The 19,765-nt window shown below is 50.5% G+C and overlaps 2 protein-coding genes across 3 annotated transcripts in view; both read left to right on the top strand.

Moving 5' to 3' along the window:
- Positions 1 to 21: 21 nt before the first annotated feature.
- GBGT1 (globoside alpha-1,3-N-acetylgalactosaminyltransferase 1 (FORS blood group)) lies at positions 22 to 13,118 on the top strand. 2 transcript variants are annotated; one of them, XM_054848331.1, is made up of 9 exons: positions 22 to 139; positions 1,988 to 2,178; positions 2,267 to 2,337; positions 2,932 to 3,044; positions 4,083 to 4,145; positions 5,417 to 5,467; positions 5,566 to 5,601; positions 7,651 to 7,785; positions 8,244 to 13,118. In XM_054848331.1, the coding sequence occupies exons 4-9, from the start codon at positions 2,983 to 2,985 to the stop codon at positions 8,926 to 8,928; spliced, it is 1,032 nt and encodes a 343-aa protein (XP_054704306.1). In that variant the 5' UTR covers positions 22 to 139; positions 1,988 to 2,178; positions 2,267 to 2,337; positions 2,932 to 2,982; the 3' UTR covers positions 8,929 to 13,118. The 2 variants fall into 2 exon arrangements, with proteins under 2 accessions (XP_054704306.1, XP_054704308.1); XM_054848333.1 differs by lacking the exons at positions 22 to 139; positions 1,988 to 2,178; positions 2,267 to 2,337; ... (1 more) ...; positions 4,083 to 4,145; positions 5,566 to 5,601 and having other exon boundaries at positions 5,388 to 5,467.
- Positions 13,119 to 14,476: 1,358 nt separating this feature from the next.
- Positions 14,477 to 19,765, top strand: part of RALGDS (ral guanine nucleotide dissociation stimulator) — a 61,764-nt gene continuing 56,475 nt past the window's right edge. Inside the window, exon 1 of the mRNA XM_054848328.1 lies at positions 14,477 to 14,684. Coding sequence (XP_054704303.1) covers positions 14,667 to 14,684 — 18 coding nt within the window. The 5' untranslated portion in view covers positions 14,477 to 14,666. The remainder of the gene's footprint in view (positions 14,685 to 19,765) is intronic.

Consider the following 19,765-nt stretch of genomic DNA (forward strand, 5'->3'; position numbering starts at 1 on the left):
CCTGAGTAACTATTAAAAATGGTTTAGCTGTTTTTCTGTTTGTTAGGAGATTCTGTCACTAACTGCACCCACATCTACCTCATTTTTGTTTGCATTCATCGTGAACCCCAGAGCTGTAAATCAGTTGAAGACAAATACGGTAAATGTCATTGAGGTTTTAGATGCCAGGAGACGTCCCGAACTCATCTGGCTCCAGTGTTCTTCCAGCTTTGTAATGGAGAAACTGAAGCGAAGGGAGAATGCATCAGCTGTGCTCCTAATGATGCAATATTTCAAAATATGTGTATTATTTTTCCTGAGGGATTAGATGTTTACTCTGTAAAGACACATGGAATACACTATGCCTATTAGAATAGCTGAAACTGCACTAAAATAACCAGAACACCCATCTCTCCTTTTTTTTTTTAATTCTGTGTTAATTTTACTATTCAGTTTGAGGATAACTTTTATTCTCCTTCTTTCTGTTCATTGTCCTCTGTCCTTCCCCATCACCCAAGCTCTTTGTTTTCGCTCTCTGTACATCATGGCGATAAGTGCACAAGAGTGGTCGGGTGCAGGAAATGGGAATCCCCGGGAGATGATCTGCGAAGTGGTACTGTCTTATGTCTTCATTTATGCTTCGGGGGAAAATTTTGAGAGGATGTTCATGAAACTGGAAAGCGGTATCAAACTGGGAGGGGCTGGAAGCACAATGGAAAACAGAATTCCATGAAGGCTAGATGGTTTAGAAAAATGAATAGCCTGAAAATGGAGTATAATTCCATACAGTCAGGTACGAGGCTTTGTATGTCACAGACCTGGCTAGGAGAGGTTCCATAGCAAACGTGTGGGTTACGTTTGGCCACAGGATGAATGTCATCACCAGCGCTGTGTTCTTGCAAAGCGGGCAAGTACCACATAGGATGTATGAACTGTCACAGCATTGCAGTGTTGTGGGGTAATCCTGCTTTACTCGGTACTGGGGAGGGCTCAGCAGAAGTATTTGGGTTTGGTGAAGGCGCCGCGCTTCATCAGACTGGGCTCATTAGAGAGAGTTCAAACAGAATTGACGGAAATAATCACAGGTCTTGAAGCGAGCACCCTGCAAAGACAGACTGAAGGAGTTGTGGTGGTTGACTCAGAGAACAGAAGAGGGAAGGAAACATCCTAGCCTTCAGGTGTGTAAAGGGAGTCTCCACATACATGATCGCTGTCCTAAAAAGGCTCAGACCTAAACTGCAGCAAGCGAGGTCCTGGTTGGAAACGGGGCAGCCTCCTGGCGAGCAGGCAGTGACGCGCTGGCAGAGCTTCCCTGCCCGCCCTGTGTCCAGCCAGCGCTCGAACAAGGGCTGCACAGCAGCTGTCTGACCCCCCTCTGCACACTTGTGCCGGGGGCACCGAGCACGAGGTCAGGTATGTGGCGCTGAAAAATCCTGGCGCTGGTGTAGCAGTTCTCATTCCAGAATTAGCCCAGGAATTAGAAAAAAATGGTCAAAGCACAGAATAACACCTAGAGGGGAAAGGCAGATTGCAAATCCTTCTACAGTTGTGGATCCGCAGCACTTTTAGGCAAGAATCCAGGATTGCTCAGCATGAATCCATGAGGGCTTTAAACGGTGGAAGGCCTTGAGATACATATTTTTTAATTTTTTTTTTTTAAGTGGGATTTTGTGATGCTTCTTGGTGACAGCTGATTAGATTGGTTGACAGAAGAGTGAGGAAGAAGCACCAGAGCAGATTTGTTTAATTTGCTTTCTTATGTCATACACAACTTTTTGCTACCCGTCTTTTTATAACCAAAGAAATTCAAGTGGGAAAATCACCACTGACTTTCCAGATCCATTGGCACTGCTGTATGCCTTACCAAGGGCCAGGATGGAAAAGATCTCTGTGATGTTTACTTCAGCCTCCCCCAAAGAAGCAAGCTGAGCCGATTCTTCCCACTAACGTCACTGCAACTGTCTATAAATGGGAGTTTGACAAACAGCCTTTTTTTTTTTCCCCCCAGGCTCCAGTCACATGCTAGAAAGTGCTTTCCTCTGACTCGAGACTGCGTTACGGTCCCTGCAGCAGCAGCCTGGAAAGCTTGCTTTGCAAAAGAGCCCATTATGTAGGCACAGAAGGATGCCGAGGAGGAGGAAGTGCGTGTCTGCAAACGAGGGACTTATCTGCAGCACCGTAGTTCTGCATTCACTAAAGGTAATAACGAACGTAGCCTCTAACAATTAATGTGCTTGTAACGAGCCCTTTGGAGGCCACATGCAAAGGCTTTGTGTGTTTGTCACAGGTCCCGTGGTTCACGCTGTGGGAACCTTCACTTCCCTGTGAACGGAAAAGGGATTCATTTGAGCTTTTAAGGTAAGGCAGCTGAGCTCGGGGAAGCTGAATTTTACGGCTGTTAAACGGGAGTAATTTCTTTGACTTGTAGAGAAATATCGTTACCCAATATGCATTATTATTGTCATGTAATGTTTCTTTGCTCGTATCGGACCTCAGTTTACTTTTCTCCTACATGCATCTTTGGAAGGAGCTGTCTCTGGCAGTTATTCTTCTGTGAAAGACGCAGTTTGTCAGCTAAACTGATAATCGTATTAGATCTGCGTATAACCTGGTATGATGGGTTTTGGTGAGTTTATTAAATTGCAGAGGGGGTGTGCTTTAGATGAATAAATGGAATCCACAGAAACTAGATTAAAATCAGAAAGGCTCCCCACGCACTTCTAGCTGTGATTAGATCTCACTGACATGGAGAGGTTTCTCAAATGGTTTACGGGAATAAGCAACTGAGTGACCTGGCTCTTGCAGTCTGATTCCTTCTGCATTCCTGATTTCAGAAAGACTAAATTAAAATGAAACTGCTTGGAGAACCTCATTCTCCTATAGTAAAATAATCCATTTATCTCATAGTGAGATATTTATAGCCAATTTCCCTTGCTTTTTTGTTCTTTGCAGATTGAAAGCTGCTGGGAATAAGAAGTTGCCCTTCCTTCTACTCGAGAAGACATGATTTCCAGGAAAGTATTGGGATGTCTTATCTGCCTGTTTGTTGCTACCACATTTATCTGGTAAGCGTGTGCTGGCAAGCTTGGTCATATTTAAAGCATCCTGTCTATATCTATAATCTGGTAAAAAGCACAGTAGCAGAAAAACAGGCAGTGCATTTTATGGAAAGTCCCTGTTAGAGCCGTAAGAAAGAACAGCAGTTTGTATAATAGATAAAGTAACACTAGTAGCGGGAGAAGCCTCTGAAGGGAGAGAGAAAAAAAGACCAATTATGTCTAAATTAGGCTGCTAACACTGTATCCGACTCACAAACAAATGTTCAAGTACAGAATATTCCAGTTATATTTCACTTCAGGCCTTGAAAGAGATGATTATCTGTCTCTTCAAACAGCCCAAACTCACTCCAGTAGCTTTGAGAATACTGACTACCGAGTATGCCTTACAGGTTCTCTTGAGCAAACTCAGTGTTTGAAAGGAATTTGAGATCAGGCATTTCTATTAACTATTAAATTATTAATTATTAAATTATTCTTAATGATACTGTATTTCTGGTGTTGCGATTTGCTCTTATTTCACATTGTGGGTGGTTGCATTTTACCAGTAGTGAAGCGATTGATATAAAAATCTACATAGATTGGGATCAAAACTGAAGGGAGGAAAAAAGCCTATGCAGCCTATTTGTCTGCTACACAAATTAAAGGATGCACACACGGCATTTAAAGTTCCAGGAAGTGTCAGTATGTCATGGCAGTATACATCGCATATTTATCCACTTTGAGCATCGCCTTATGTGTCTCCATTTGGGTACGCGTTACACTGTGTTGACCACTTGATGTAAATAATAATACTTAGGCCTGATGTTACAAGCCGGATGCTTCTGGACTCATTTTGTCCTGAGCTTCCCATTTATGCCTTAGCAGCAGTATATTACATTAATTAAAATATTAATACACTGGATCCTACGCTAATTAGTAAAGTAGAAAAGCAGTTAGCTAGAGTTACTTCTCAAAATCTGTGCCAGATTCTCAGAAGATCTTGGAAAATCCTAGGAAGATATCTTTCAGCATTACCTATCTTAAAACGTTTCTTTGCTGTTACAGGCTTACAATTGGGAATGGAAAAGTGCATTACCTCCCGTATTACCTTCCTTGCCCAGAAATCTTGCAAGTATCCCATTTTGTATGTAATTACTAACACAGATCGCTGTTACAGGAGCTGTACTTCACTGACAGTATAGGTAGTTACTAACAAGCATCGCTAGTGCTTTATTTTATGCAATGATGAATCTATAATTAGTCACTCTCTTAAAAAAAAAAAAAGGTAATAATGCAACCTTTTCTGCTTTAGTCTGACTTTAGTCAGGACAGCTCCGTATTTGTACAGCGTGAGCGAGGCCTTGTTCGTTGTGGGTCACGGAGACCTGACTAACAGGTTAACAGTGGGTTGGTTATCAGGGTGTAATCACACACATGCACATGTACGCATGGGATCTCACTGTGCTTTGAGATGTGGATTAAGTATCCCAGCTCGCTACCTGGAGAAACGGAAATCAGAGAGGTGACGTGGACATCGCACATGGAGTTCTGGTAGAGTTAGAAATAATCCCTTGGTTTCCTAATGGTGTTCCTCTTCTTCGGTCCACAGTCTGTGCTTTCCACTCACGTTACGAGTGTAATTGCGTTATGGCAACACTTGAGTCATGGACCAGAAGCCTGCTCTGAACAAAATGAAAGGGTAGATGCTTCTCCAGAAACCTTACAGTTTAAGGAGTCGGCTTGATGCAAACTAACGTACGGCTAACTGACTTAGCATCGGTCCTAAAAGCTATCCCAAGCTGTATAAAAGAGAATTTACACTGTGGAGGAGCAGGGTACAGGGCCTAAGTGACGTCACTGCCATTTTGGACCGTAGCTGTCGCATGACAAGCCACAGCTTTTCCCATCCGTTGTCAAAAAAGTGCAGATAGAAAAGATGGTCTCTTAGAGAGGCATTTCTGATTATTTCAAGCCACTAAAAACCATTGTGTATTTCTCCGAATGCTGTTTAAAGGGTGATATATTTCGGGTAGGTAGTCCAGGTGGACAGGAACAGTCACGCAGGGAACGGAGCACGTACGTGCCCAGAACTGGCCGTCCCCAACAAGCACGTGCTTCCCTAGATTTTGCCCCCCTAAGCTCTGACTCGACTTTGCTAGGCTCGGAGAGCTGCCAGCATCTCCCTGTGTTCTCTTGCCTGCTGGTTCCAAACCGTCACTCGTCTGCCAGCCCTTGAAGGCGCGTATGGGCGATGTCCGTCCCTGCACGGGGCAGAGCAGTCTGCACGGCAGCAGGAGCGAGGACTCCTGTCAGTACAGCAGCAGGTCCTGAAGCTGAACGTGGTCCTTGTTTTAGGAAAAGCATTACAATCCCCTTTCTTTTCCCGCCCCATCATACAGCTCCAAGAAACTCCAATATAGAGAAGAGAAGCTAATCCAGCTTTTCCCCCAGTAAGTACCGGCTTTTTATTTCCTGACCTTTAAACTGCTGTTCTTCTTTTCCGGGCATATTCATGTATTATTCAGCGGATACTTCTTCCTTTTTACAGATTATTTTATCAGCAGCCAAGAGTACTGGCTCCAAAGTAAGTTTCTTTGTTTGAACTTTGTTGTTTGCTTCTGTGATTTGGGTGCTCTGTGGCACTCACAGTTTCAAAGTCCCGGAACACGCTGAACCTTGCTCCAAGAGACGCCTAACCATAGGCGTGTGTCTGTGGCTGCTCTAAGATCGAGTTTAGTCACTGCGTACTTGCTAACAAACCTACTGTAACTTCCCAGGCAATACACTAGCGCACACAGAGCACGCCCTGGTTGCTGCCGGGGTTGGGATGGGAGATAGATAATAGCTGGCAGACAGTGAGAAATAAATACCTCCTGGATCTGTGCTGCAGCTGTAACCCTGTGGGAGAGCTCTGAACCCATTTCAGGGCGAAATGAAGCAGGTGCCTTGTACGAGCCTCAGCACCGGTGTCAGCTAACCTGCTGGCTCCCGCGCTGGAACACCCCGCGGGCACGTCCCTGGGAGAAGCAGTCGGGGCACTGAGGTTAAACGGACACGGAAGGTTTCGGGCAGCAGCAGCAGCGAAGAAGTGACTTAGCCAAACGGCCCTTGTCAGCCCATGTTTGTTAGCAGCCTGCTTCGGTCCGGCTCTGGTGACGTGACTCTTATCTCTAGCAGTTCACCTTCAACAGCCACCGGTTCTCCTGCACGCTAATAAACACGCCCTGTTAGTACGTACCTTTTTTTTCCCCCGCTATTTCAACAGGATGTGCTAGGCCTGAGTATTTCTCTCTTCCGTACTGGAATAAATTAATGTGCAAAATCAGCTAGTATATTCTGGACTAAATGAGGAGAGAATCATGTAGCTTTTAGCGCTCTACGTCTTCTGAAGGGATATCACTAGGACGCACTGAGAGGACGTACCATGGAAATGAGTCATTGGGAAACCCAGTGCAGCCCTTTAAAATAAAATGAGAAACAAAAAAAAAAAAGCCCTGCTTAGAAAAACAAACTTGCAGATTTCCTTCTCTCTCTCTTTCTCCTCCTACAAAAATGGATAATTAACCCCGAAAGAGAACAGTTAGTACATTTTCTACGAACCAAATTCTTCTTCCTGTATAATTTAATGTTTTAATCACATGCATTACTATAGGAGGGAGTGAAATTGTTATTCTTGCATCCACTCAGACTGAAAGCGTTAGAGGGGGTTGAAAGCGTGCCGCTGCCTCGGCCATCGCGCTGTTCCCGCAGGTCCCTGGGTTTGGGTTTTGTGCGTTGATGCCTTGGGAGCGTGTCAGATGGGAGACAGGGTCGGCCTCCCAGCGCAGCCCCGTGCCCTGCAGGACAAATTGCATTAGCAGAGCGCTACAGAGCGTGGTCTGCGGTGAATGTGAGCGGGCTAGGGTAAATCACACATCATAAATGACATCTTGTTTTAAAATCAAAAAGGTAAGAAAGAAGCCCTGAAAACAAAGAAGAAAGTTGAAATAGCGTTGCATAGCTATAATAGGGCATAATCAGACTCTGCTGCGTGTGTATTCAGTATTTCCACTACCCACACAGGAGATTAAGGATTTTTTTATAACTTTGTTACACATTTGAATGCTGACTCACATAAAGAATTTTAAATTATATCTGAAAGTGCTAAAACTATAGATAAATACTGAAAAAATAAACTGTCATGCCACAAACTGTGTTTTAATAACACAGCAATGGGGTACATTTTTACAGTAATTTTCATATTATTACTAGTGTTTTAATCTATATGTAGCAATCTGCATCTGACTGATAGCAAATATGCATAGCTTCTCATTCTGTGAGTTCGGTGGTCATTAAACTCTCCTCAGCAGAAAAGCCCCATGAGCTTAAATGAGATTTTAGTAGATCCTCGGGTTTTTGCCAATTCGTTAAACAGTGCTTAATTTCATCCTGGGAACTGAAATGTCCGTGCTTGGTAACTTTAAATAAGAGGGCGGGGAAAAAGATCTGAAGATAATGCCATCAATAATGAGTTAATGCTGATACGCACGCATTCTTCTTCTAGCTGCCTTTTTAGTGTTTCTTTCCCATTTACTGCCCTCGAAACCGAAAGGAACGGTTACGTTCCATTAACATTCCCCTTCTTGTCCTTCAGGCGTCAGGATGTGCTGACAGTCACACCATGGCTGGCCCCCATCGTCTGGGAAGGAACCTTCGATTCGGAGATCCTAGACAGCGCCTACAGGCCCCTGAACCTCACCATAGGGGTGACGGCCTTTGCCATTGGGAAGTAAGTGAACCACGCAGTGGGCACGGTTCTTGGGTTGATCTGCTTCCTCTGTGGAAAGATCATGTTGGCTTTTCTTGCCTTCAGCAGAGCTGAAATCTGTCCCAATCTGTAGTAAACTTTTATGCCCATGTATTGTGTCCATAATCATACAAGCCGACAAGATAACAGACGCAGCACCCAAGGTACCTGAAGCATGGTCAGTATTTTTGAAGAACCAGCATGTGCCTTGGGAATTAGAGCTGTAGGTAGGCGGTTGGTTGGTCAAAGCAGGGATAATCCACTCATTCCTTGTCCTCCACTATACTTTACCTGTTGCATGTGTGGTGTATGCATCCTTGCACCAATAGCTAGTCAACACTCTTCATCCCCTGTCTTCTTCCGTTCATTAAAGTACCCTTCGTAACCCAGCGTGCATCCCCTTGTCTCTGCTGTGCTGTTCACGTGTTGTGTCTGCACAGATACACAAGGTTTGTGGGCCACTTCTTGGAGTCAGCAGAGAAACATTTCATGAAAGGCTATCGGGTGAATTATTATATCTTCACTGACAACCCTGAGACAATTCCCAATGTCCAGCTGCAACCTGGGCGAAGGTTTGTCATTGTCCCCATCAAGAAATACTCCAGCTGGGAAGAGATCTCCATGCGCAGGATGGAGGCCATAAACAAGCACATAGCGGAGACGAGCCATCAGGAGGTGGACTACCTCTTCTGCCTGGACATTGACATGGTGTTCCACAATGCCTGGGGGCCAGAGACCCTGGGTGATACAGTAGCAGCCTTACACCCTGGCTATTTCAAAGTCCCTCGCAGCCAGTTCCCTTATGAGAGGAGGAGCTCTTCAGCAGCCTACATCCCTGATGGAGAAGGGGACTTCTACTATGGAGGAGCCGTGTTTGGAGGGCTGGTCCAGAAAGTCTATGAGTTCACCAAGACTTGCCACATGACCATCCTGACGGACAAAGCCAACGGGATCATGGCAGCCTGGCAGGAAGAAAGCCATCTCAACAGGCACTTCCTCTCCCACAAACCCTCCAAGGTGCTTTCTCCAGAGTATTTATGGGATGACAGGAAGCCAAAGCCCCCTGAAATTCACCTCATACGTTTTTCCACATTGGATAAGAACTACAGAGAGATACGAGATTGACCATCTGATCCCCGCAGAGATGTCCTCCACACAATCAAACCCTCTCTATATTAGCTCACACAAAGCATGTCCCATGATGAATTTTTGTTCCCAGTGTGAACAAACTGAGAAAGGAACATGTAGATAGGTTATCTGGAGAGCAGGAGTCTTAATGCATTTCAGAAGCAGCAGCCGATGCGGAGGTGAGAATGAGAAGGTTTCTAGGTTCCTAATCTTTGTAAATAGAAGCATTCTGCTTGAGACTGCAGCACACAAGAAGGCATCCAGAAGGCCAGTTACCAAATGCAAGGCTGCAGATGCCTTTGCCTGAGTGTTTTCCTGAGGCCTAGCAGAAACCTAGCAAGATCAAAATGGGATTTGACATTCCTATGGAGGAGAAGACCTAGACTTTTAGTAAAGACCTTTTCACTTAAAAAAGAATTTTGCAGGGCAATAAATTTTCATGCATGGTGATTTAAACTCGCACCCTTTATCAGGATCAGGAGAAAACTTGCGCTCAGAGAAATTTATCCCTGATTAGCGTGCAGCAGGATTTCTTGGACCTTCTCAGCAGAGAGCTGGTGCCAGCCACTGCCAGTAAGAACCCTGGTCTGACAGGACACATAGTGTGAATTCATATAGCAGTTATCTTCCAAATTCCAGTCTGTGTTTTGGAGACCCGAGTTTAGACAGAACTGGCACAGCTCAGCCCCAGGCTGAACTTCTATGAGTTTATTTCAATCACAGATGTGCTCTGAACCTTTTCCCTGGTTCACATGTCTCTCTAGATCGTGTCATCTTTTCCAACACAGAAAATCTGTTATTGAGAGGTTCATGTTCCCATCCATCGCTTCAGCCCTTTCCAACTTTTCTGAGCTCCGTGAAATAAATTGGCTAGAAGCTGCTGGAACCAACAGTAAGAGCTGATGCATTTCCAGCAAACAGGGCGATTTCATTTTATAACGAAATGCTCCAGTGAAACTGTGAGTTCAGCCTAGAGCTGGAAGCAGGCTGGGGTTAACATTTGCTTTGTGTGAATGTGATGAGAAGCTGAACCTGGTGTTTCGCAGCCTTTAAAGCCTGACAGCTCACTGGGGTGAACAGGCTGGGGGGGTCCAAACACAGGGGAGCGACCGCGGCTTGCGTGACTGTCAGCTGAGGTCACAGCATGGAGGTCCATGTGCCACCTCCCTCGCCGCAGCGCGTCTGCCATAAGGATCTTCTCCGTTACCTCCCGGGACGTGCCACCCAAGGGCTGTGCAAGGCCGTGCCACGTGCGTTTCGTGAGCGGGGAGAGAGCCCACAGGGCGCAGCAGAGGATGGTGGTGCTGTACGGCTGCGGGGAAAGGGCTAAGCTGGCTGTTTCTAAGGGAACAGTTGTTTGGGTGGGTTCTTTTAAACAAACAAACAAAAAGGACAAGAAAAAAGGCTCATTTAGCAGAGAGAGAGAAAATGGGGAAGAGGTGCCTGACTGTTCCTGCTTCTCTTCACATGAGAAAATTGCTGGATGGCAGCGTATCAAGTATTCAAAGCTGTAGGGCCCCACCACTGATTGCAGATGACTTAACGAGCCATTTCAGTCCTGTGTGAGCAGGCTGAAAACGGCACTTGCCAGTGTCATTGTAGGCATTTCATCTTCCAGAAGACTAATTAGAAAAGCTTTCATGGTACCCACAATGTAGATGAGGTACACGAAACACCTCCAGCCCAAAACCCGTAGAGGTGGCTGGGTCTGTTGGTTCATGCTTTATCCAGCAAAGGGCTACTTTCTATTTTCTCCAGACTGTTCTCAGTGCTGTGGTGCTGGAGGAAGACACCCCTCTACATAACTAAACCAGAACTGAATCTCTTGTGAAGATGTCTATGTTTGGTAACCAGGCACGTCATCTAAGCCAAAAGGGTGAAGAACGATCCTTATCCAAATATTTCCAAAAAGGTATATTCCCACCAAGCCCAGGATTAATACTGTATATTTCTTATTTGTAAAACAGTTGTGGCCAAAGGCCATGACTGAAGCTAGGGTCTCATTATGCCAGTTGCTATATATATATATATGCATATGGATTCTTTTACAAGTCAGAAGGAACTGTTCAGTCTGATCTGCACAGGACAAGCCAGATAATTTTATCTCCCGATGTCAGTATCAAGCTCACAAGACGTGGCTGGGCTGGGCTAGATCTCTTAGGAAGGCATTCAGATCCAATAAAAGCATGAAGTGATATAGTGGCCACAAACCCATAGATCAGCTGTGCCGAGGGCTAATTCCCCTTGCGCCTTAGTTCTGCTCTAAATTGGTCTGGGTTTGCAGCCTGGGTTTGCAGCCACTGGGCTTCGTTCTGCCATACTAAATGACTTGAATTCCTGTGCAGATATTCATAGCCTGTACTAAATCCACCGTGAGAGGAAGTTCTCTGGCACAAATGATGTGTGATAGAGGGTGGTCTGTGTTTCTGGGGTACCCCTTCTGAAAACCTTCTGTGAAAAGCTTGGTCTCCGCCTCTGCTTCCCAGCCACCTTTTGGCCCACTCCAGGCCCCCGTGACTGACGCAGTGCTAACCTGATCTGTGCAGTGCCAGACATGTTTATCTTCCTGGCAGGCCCGCGGCTTCTCCCCAGGGGAAGGTCTCGTGTCACATATTGCCTGACACAGTTCTGCTCGACAGGGCTGTGATTTGAAGCAGTACCTAGAAACTCCCTGTGTCTCCAGGGAGCAGAAGAATGTGACTGCAGAAACACGCTCCCCAGCGCAGTGTGGGAGATGCTCTCTGAATCAGCTCATGCCCTCCTCTAATTAATGAAAGCCTGGACTTCTGTTGTCATCTCCTGCTGATTAATCCCCTTCCCCCAACGCCAGCAGCATGCTTTCCTTTTCTCATTTGGATTGTGCAGCCTGAGACTTGGGGGCAGTGTGGGAGCTTCACGAGGACCTGCTTTCTGATCTGAATTCCCCACCGACATCCGTTGCTCAGTGGGGAAACTGAGGCACGCGGTAGCAAGGCAGCAGACTGGCACTCTTGCATGTGAGGTCTTCCTCCACTCGCCACAGGGGACAACGCTGTCTCACGTCCTTGTGCCAAGGGAATTTGGGCTCGGAAACACGCACGCAGTACTGCAGGGAAAGTCAATCACCACATGTAAATAAATCATCAGCCGATTTACTCTGCCCGAGGATCTGATCGTGCTTTCACGGTATTTCTGACTCAAGCCCTGTTTGTCCTTAACCAAGCCTCAGATCAGTAGCTCGTTGCCTTCCCAGGGGCCCCTTGTTCCATCCGTCCCTTTCTGCTCAGCTGGAACAGACTCATCATTCATTGTCCATCTAATTTAAGAACCCATCTGACAAGCTTTTTCTTTCCTTGTCCCGGCTGGTGACTTGCATGGCGCATTCATCCCCAAAGGGAAAACTTCTTTGGGGTGCAAGAAACAGAAACTTCCAGCACTAAACATGATCCTAGGTGGGGCCAGACCGTGATCTTCTCATTCCTCCCGCTGACAGGACAAGAATAATTTCCACTAAGCCAGACTAGCACCCTTTGTCACCCTTTTTCCCTGAACCCTCCCACAGGTGGTGGTGCCCGACAGCATTGACCAGAAATGTCCTTTTGAGCCACTTTGATACGCAGCAATAGTTACGGAAGGACGGGTCTAGTCAGACCTTCTCTGTGTGAGATCTGGGGGGCATGGAAATGAGGCGGTCTTTGGGCAGACACGGATGAGGAGGGGTGAGAACATCACTTAATCTCAGAGGGCAGCTCTAAGCACCAAGGTTACTGTTTTCTCAGTCGAATCCCTCTGCTCTGCTTCACCTTGCTGCCCCAGCAAGGGGTGAAAGATGCAGAGAGCAGGAGCTGCTCTGCAGGTGGAGTGACAGTGGCAGTGACGGGCGCTCTCAGGGACAGCAGGAGCCAGAGGAGGAATTTGCAGGAGCGGGTCGCACTTTACTCACGCTAAATCCCCAATCCTGCGGTTCCGATCCACACGCAGGTCCACGCAATCAAATAATTCAGGAAAGCATTGCTAGCAAAATGCATTGGAGTGACTTTTAAATGTCTGCCTACCCACCCGACTCCCTCCTTTCTCTACGAGTAATGCTGTACTGACTTGACTTTTCTTGGGCTATATTTAGATTAAACATAGATCCACCAAATGTCGCTGTTTCATGTAAAACTAGTATAAAGCCATATGAATAAAAAGGCAGTTTTAACCAGAAATTTTTGCTGCTTGTATGCCCGCCTCCCCCCCACTGAACCTTTAGCTAATTTAAAGCAAGTCAGATGAGTACAAATTACTTTCAAAAAAGTGCTTTATTCCGGGGTTTTTTTTTGGTAGTGACTTTTGCCAGCAGCAAATAACATAGTTAGAGACCTTTTGAAGTATGTATTTTTTCCTCACTGTTAAGCACTGACAGGGTTACCATAATTAGAATGATGTTGCTCTGTAGCAGCATCTAGTGCCAGCGCGAGGGCCCTGGCAGCACCTTCTCCTTTCCTGGCGACGCTCCCCATCCAGAGCTGCTGGCTCTGCTGGCCTGGAGCCACGGGGGGGGGGGGGTGGCCAGGTGTGATGGGCTGCACCTTGTCACCGGTTCCCACCGTGACCCTGGCAAAATTGGTTCTTCCCGCTCGGTGGCTCCTGGGGCCGGGGGCTGTTCGACACGGTGGCACTCGTGTGGGTGTCGGGTGCGTGTGTCCTGGGGTCCCCAGGAGCGCGGTGGCTGGCTCTGCACCCTCAAGCGAGAAGCGTTGCACCGGCTGGGTGCGCTCGGCCGTGGTGGGTGACGCAGCCTTCTCTTGGCTCCTGCTTCTCCTGACATCACTCTGTAATGGCACATGTCATCGGCCTCATAAATATAAACTAGGAGTACTGGAGCCTTTCACATGCAGCCTCTCTGTTTCCAGGGCAACCCCGCTCCGCTCAGCCTCCGCTGCCTCACCAGCTCACGCTCCAGCACACCGACTGTGCACCGAAACCTCCAGCAGCTTTTTCCCGGGGTCCCTCCATGGCCCCGTTTTGGGTGTTGGGTTGAGCAGAGATGAAGCAGCCGGGGATGGATGTTCACACGCTGGCTGCACAGTCCCGCCGCAGCAGGGTGCCGGGCTCGCCTCGTTAGAGGCGTCTTGCTGGGGAGAGCTTGGCAGCAGTGGGGATCTCGCCCAGCAAATGACCCCTTTCTCTGCCCTGAAGCTCTTCTCCTATTTATAGCTCGCAGAGCAGCGCTGTGCCAGAAAACCCTCCAAACCGCCGCGCTGGCTGGCGAGGCCTGCAAGGTGCTTTCTCGTGGGTCCTGCTCCCCACAGCACCCACCTCCTCGGGGGGGGAGGGAGCACCCAAACAGACCCAGGCAGAGGTGGGGCGCCCAGGGCACCGGGCAGAGGGTGCGTCTGGAGAGGTGCCCGCGGGTACCCCGGGGACAGGCGCCCTCGTATCCGCCCACGGGCTGCACAGGTGCACCCACCTGCGGGCCCCCGCCCGGGGATGCGGGCTGGCCAGGCCGGGCGGAGCCGGGTGCGGCCCCCGCCCTCCCGGTAGCTGCGCTCCCGCCCCCGCCCCGCTCGGTTCCGCCCCGCGCTCGGCTCTCCCGGTCGCGCTCCGCGCTGGCGGCGGCTCCCCGGGGGGCGGCGGGGCCTCATGGCCGGCGCGGTGCGCCCCCGGCCGCCGGGCAGCGCGGAGGGGCGGCGGTGAGCCCGGCCCCGCGGAGCCCCGGAGCGGGGGCCGGCGGCTCTCGGTGCGCGGCCGGCGGAGGCTATGCGCGGGGCACGATGATGATCGACACTCAGGTGAGTCGTGCGTCTCTCCCCACGGCGTTCTCTCCCCGGACGCTTTCACGGCGCCCCGGAGCTGCGGGGGCGGCCGGGCTCGGTCCCCTTCGGCGCCCCGGCTGGAGGGGGCTCGGGGCGGCCCGCGCGTGTCCGCGGCGGGCGGTTGATGCGTGTGCGGGGCCAGGGCGGGCTCTGCCGGCGGTTTCCTGGGGGTCTGTAGCTGCGGGTGCCTGTCCCTTGCTGCCTGCTGGTGTCCCCCCCCCTCCCCGTACGTGCTGGCAACCCAGACCCCAGGGCTGCAGCCTGAGCGTTGGCAGAGGGGCAGCAGCAGCAGCCGCCTTTGCGGGGGGAATTGTTGTTGGTTTGGTTTTTTCTTTCTACCTGTACAATGGATAAGCGCAGCCAGCAGAAGTGGGGATGAAGGATTAGGAACGAAAGCAAGACGCTTTGGGACGGGGTCTAGCTGCCAGTGCGACGCTGCGGCCATCCCTGAGCTGCGTGACTGCGAAGCTGCTGCGCGCTGTGCCGGGGCCGCAGCTCTCCAGGCAGCGCTCAGGCCAAGTGGCACCGGGAGGTCCCTTGTCTCTGCCTGGTGCGTTTATGAGGCTAAATGAAGCTAAATTGAACTGGGATGGACAAAACCTCTACACTCACAAACCCACTGGTGCTTTTGGGGCAGGGGAGGATGAAATTTGGGGGTCTCATCGTAATGTGGCACTCTGTTTGGTCCTGATGCTCCTCTGACTTCATACTTTCTATTTCCCTTCTCGTGTTCCCCTCCCGACCCCAACCTTGGGATGGGAAAGGGGGGGGGGGTGTCATTGCTCCCGCCTTTGTGGGGGCGGTGGGACGGTAAGTGGGCAGTGACGGCTCCCGGGAGCCCTGGAATGAATAAGGGAAGGGCTGATGCTGTGATGGTGAGTGGGCTGGGATCCATTTGGGGGCTGGAGAACGGGCACACCAGAGGAGCCTCCTTCTGCACCCAGTGGGTCCATTTGGTCTGGGCCTTGTTTGCCTTGGTCCAGCCCTATAAACAAAAGCTAAATTAGCTCTGTTGGGGGTAAGCGTGGAGGCAGGAGTTAGTGCCAGCATGCTTGAGTGCTAGGTTGTGGCATGTCCCTTTGGAAAAGGGGATTGGCAACCAAAATACCAGGGTTTGGATCCTGACCCTGCCAGGGGTCAAGAGCAAGAGTACTCTGTCACCATGGCTGCGGACTAGGGAGAGGAATCTTGCTGGGAGACCCAGAAAATTATAGGTGTAAAGCTGTCTAGAAAAAGATGTCCAGAGCTGGGTCTCCCTTCCATGTTGGGGAATGCACGTTGCATTCCTATGGAGTGCTTTGTATTAAGGTCTCAACTTGAGCCTTCCCATCACTTTTTGTACTTACCTCCATTTTATATGTGGGGAAACCGAGGCACGTAGAGGTATTTGTTACAACCCCAGGATCCTGCGCAGTGGGTGGTGCGTTGGAGAGCACAGGTTACGAGTCCTGATTCCGCCTGTACGTTGCTGCTTGGAGAGGATGAGCCGCTTTGCCGTTTAAGGGGTGCAATTCATCGAAGTCCCTTCATTTGTGACTACCGGTTAAGAGGAATTTCCAGCTGCACCCGCAGCCGCACCCTGCCAGTTCTTTATGGCTGTACAGCTACATTTTTCATGCCTCATAAATGTTTCTCTCCCTGGTTGCTAAGGGAAAGACCCACACAAACAACTGGGAAAACTGAGTGTTGCAAAGTAAATAAGCTGAGCAAACAAGGAGGGTTTTTTCATCTCTGATCTAATTACTGCAGGTGTGTTGTTCAGGGTGTCATGACATGTGAAAGCAAAGGTTCATGTGCAAGGGCTAATTTCAGCCTTTAAAACTGAAACCTGAGCGTGAGCTGGGTCAGAAGGTGGCTTCCGCCCTGAGCCAAGCTGATGGACCCGCAGACTCGTCCCCTCTCTCCCTTACCGGCCGTGTGGGCTGGAGAAGGGAGCAGATGGTGGACAAAGAGGTCTTGGGGCTGGCTGAGGGCAGGACGCAGGGAGCCTGAGCGCAGGCAAGCGAGGCTGGAGCTGGATTTGTTTCTGCGTCTCTGTCATCTGCTCCGAGGCAGAGAAGGGAGCTGTGTCTGAAGTGACTCCAGCGGCTGGGAGTTAACTCTTGGTGCTCCGCTGTGGGTAGGAGGGTGAGCTGGCAACAAGTGACAGCAAGCGGGAGTCCAGCTGGCAGCGGGGTCTGGGAGGAAGCGGGGGGAGAAATGCAAAGTCCCTCCTCAGCGTGGTTCAGCTGCTCCATCTGGAGCTCCCACTCATGTATGTGTGTATGTGCCCGCAAATAGGGCTGATCAGATGTGAACAGAGGATGCAGCGACTGCTGCAGGCTCCAGAGTAAGTCTCTGGGATACCCTGATGATGGATTTGACATCCTGTAGCTCAGTGCAGGTTATTATCTTTGGGGTCAGTTTGCTTTGAGATGGCTCTTTATGTGAGGGAAGGAGAGGCTCTTCAGGATTTTGTTTATTCTGGGCATCTTTGGGGTTGCATTTTTCAGTTCCTCGCAGTGTTTTCACTGTGCCGTTCCCTATACGGTGCCTGGCTACTGGACCTTGAAAAGCAGGGGTCCTGATAATCTTAAAAGCAATCTGCACTATCTGTCAGTGCTGGTTTTGCTTCTGATACCTTTCCCATTGCTATAGCAACACGTCTCGTGGAGGATGCCAGCATGCTTTCCAGGCGGTGCAGGCAAACTGCTTCACCTGCCACCAAACTGCGATCACTTGCGGAGCGGGGTGGGGGGGAGCAGTTGGCAACTGCCCACAGCTGCTGGGGCTGGAGGTGCGGAGAAACTGCTCTTGGCTCCCTCGGGCTGACCCCTTCTAGGTGTCCCCCCTTACCTGGAGTTTCCCTGGGATATCAAGGTGAAAAAGTGTGTGGGGGAGTGCATGGTATCTAGTGCCAGAATCTGAGATTTCTCCCTAGAGGAGAAGCTCGGGATGGTGTCAGCTAGCTGGCCAAGGCTGGGTGGGTGTTGGGGGCTGTTTGCCTCGTCCCTTCCTCCCCTTGCCTGTAGAGAGGCTGGAGGATGTGCTTCACCTGCAGTAGAGAGGCTGGAGGATGTGCTTCACCTGCAGTAGAGAGGCTGGAGGATGTGCTTCACCTGCAGTAGAGAGGCTGGAGGATGTGCTTCACCTGCAGTAGAGAGGCTGGAGGATGTGCTTCACCTGCAGGGCACTGATGGGGAAAGGGGCTGTTTGCCTGCTTTTGCCGAGTGAGCTGGCTTCTTCCTCCATCTCCTTCACACGTTGTGGTCACTAAATGGGCTCTGGGACACTCTTGTTCTGCTCTGCCCCCCTCCTGCTGTCCTTTGCTCTTCTGTGCAAACCAGAAGCTGTCCCCAGTCGTTCAGCCGCAGGTGGCCATCAGGACTGCTGTAGGTTGCCTTTTCGCTGCAGTGACGCTTGCTGCTGCCTCCACGCCTCGCTTGGTGCTGGTTGGGGATGCATTTTGCATGCTGTTGTGACTGGTGTGAGCTGTGTAAGCCTGTGCGAATGCCTTGCGCGGGCAGGCCAGGGGCTGTCCGGCCGCTCGGGGCCCGGCGGGGCTGTGCAGCAGATGGCACTGTTGTTTTCCCTATGAGTTATTGGGTTTTGCCTTCATCAGCGCTCGGAAGGGTCAGCAGTGACGGGAGCCGGGGCGTTGGAAAGCGGTGCACACGCCAAGCTGGGCTCCGCTGCGGGGAGCGGATCTGCTCAGTGGAGCTTGGTGTTTGTGTCTTGCTGGCCAAGCAGGAGCTGTGTTTCCCTTCTTGGTGATGAGTAATGTGAGCCAGCTCCATCCTTGGAGACCTGAGGTCCAATCCCAAAGCCACCATGGGCCTGCTGTGAGACCTCAGCAAGGCCATGTCAATCACTGGGTCCCTCCGAAAAAAGAAAGCCCTGATCCAGAGCTCCCTTTTGTGCTTGTTCCCACTGTCGCCAGTCAACCCATCCCCTGGCTTTCCCTAGCACTCGGTAAACAGCAGGCAAACGCGTGACCTTTCCATCAGCAGCAGCTCAGAGAGGTGCCTCCGCTGCTTTCCAGGCTGCCACATCTGCGCTGTTCGTGCTGGTATAGGACTATTTAAATATGTGCATGGGGCGGCGTGGTTGACCGCGCTCTGTTGCTGTCCCAGCAGCTGGAGCAGTGCCGGGCGTTCAGGAGTGGCCGTGTCAGCTGCTGGCAGGCAGCTGTGTGGGTGCTGAGCTGGCTCCCAAATATCCAGTTCGCTCTGCCTGGGGCCAGCCAGGCTGCTGCGGGATCCCCCGGCGGCGGCGGCTCCAGATGTTAGCAGGTTTCCCTGCTGGGACTGCCCGAGTCCAGCCTGTGTGACCCGTAGCGAGGGTTCACCCGTCTGTTTTCCTTGGGGATTTGCATTTTAAATGACTTCATTTCTTGGGCCCCTTTTGGCTCCCCGGTCACCCCGGGTGTGCCTGCACGCTCGCCCTCGGCCCTCTGCCCCTCACCACCTAGCGGGCTCAGAGCGGGCTCTGCGGGGTGGCTCTGCGGGAATTCGCTTTCTCCACTGATTTCCCCCTCCATTGCAAGTCTTGGCTGCGGGTCAAAGATAATGTTTGTAGACATGAGCTGACGTCAAAGGCGGCTTGGTGGTGGCGTGCCAGGGGATCATAGGCTTCCAGGACAGAGTTCCTGCTCCCTCAAGGCCTGGGAGCGCAGCAGGAGTTCATCCTCTGCAAAGCTTTACAGCCCCCGGTGCTCCCGGGTTCGCCGAGCTCTGCTGTGGCACAGCCCCGTGGGCTCCTGCCCTCCTGCGCTTGGGGCTGGTGAACGTTGCGTGCTCCGTGGAGTAGATGTAGCTGCAATACAATGTCCTTCACCCTGCCTGGAGAGAGATTTCAAAGACTGGGGGGAAGGAAAGAAAGAGGCAGGGCAAGGGGGCTGGGGGGAAGGAAGGGGCACAGCGGTGCCCCGATGGGTCGCTGGCCTGCCGCAGTTCAGAGAGGGTGGAGAAGCCCTTCCTTGGTCTGTTCTGCTTCTGTGTAGGATCTGGAGAAAATCAGAAAGGCTTTAGATGTGACGCCAGAGCTCTGGGATGTCAAGGCATCCCAGATAAGGCTCC

Source organism: Grus americana, chromosome 20, assembly GCF_028858705.1.
Source record: "Grus americana isolate bGruAme1 chromosome 20, bGruAme1.mat, whole genome shotgun sequence".
NCBI classification, from domain to species: domain Eukaryota; kingdom Metazoa; phylum Chordata; class Aves; order Gruiformes; family Gruidae; genus Grus; species Grus americana.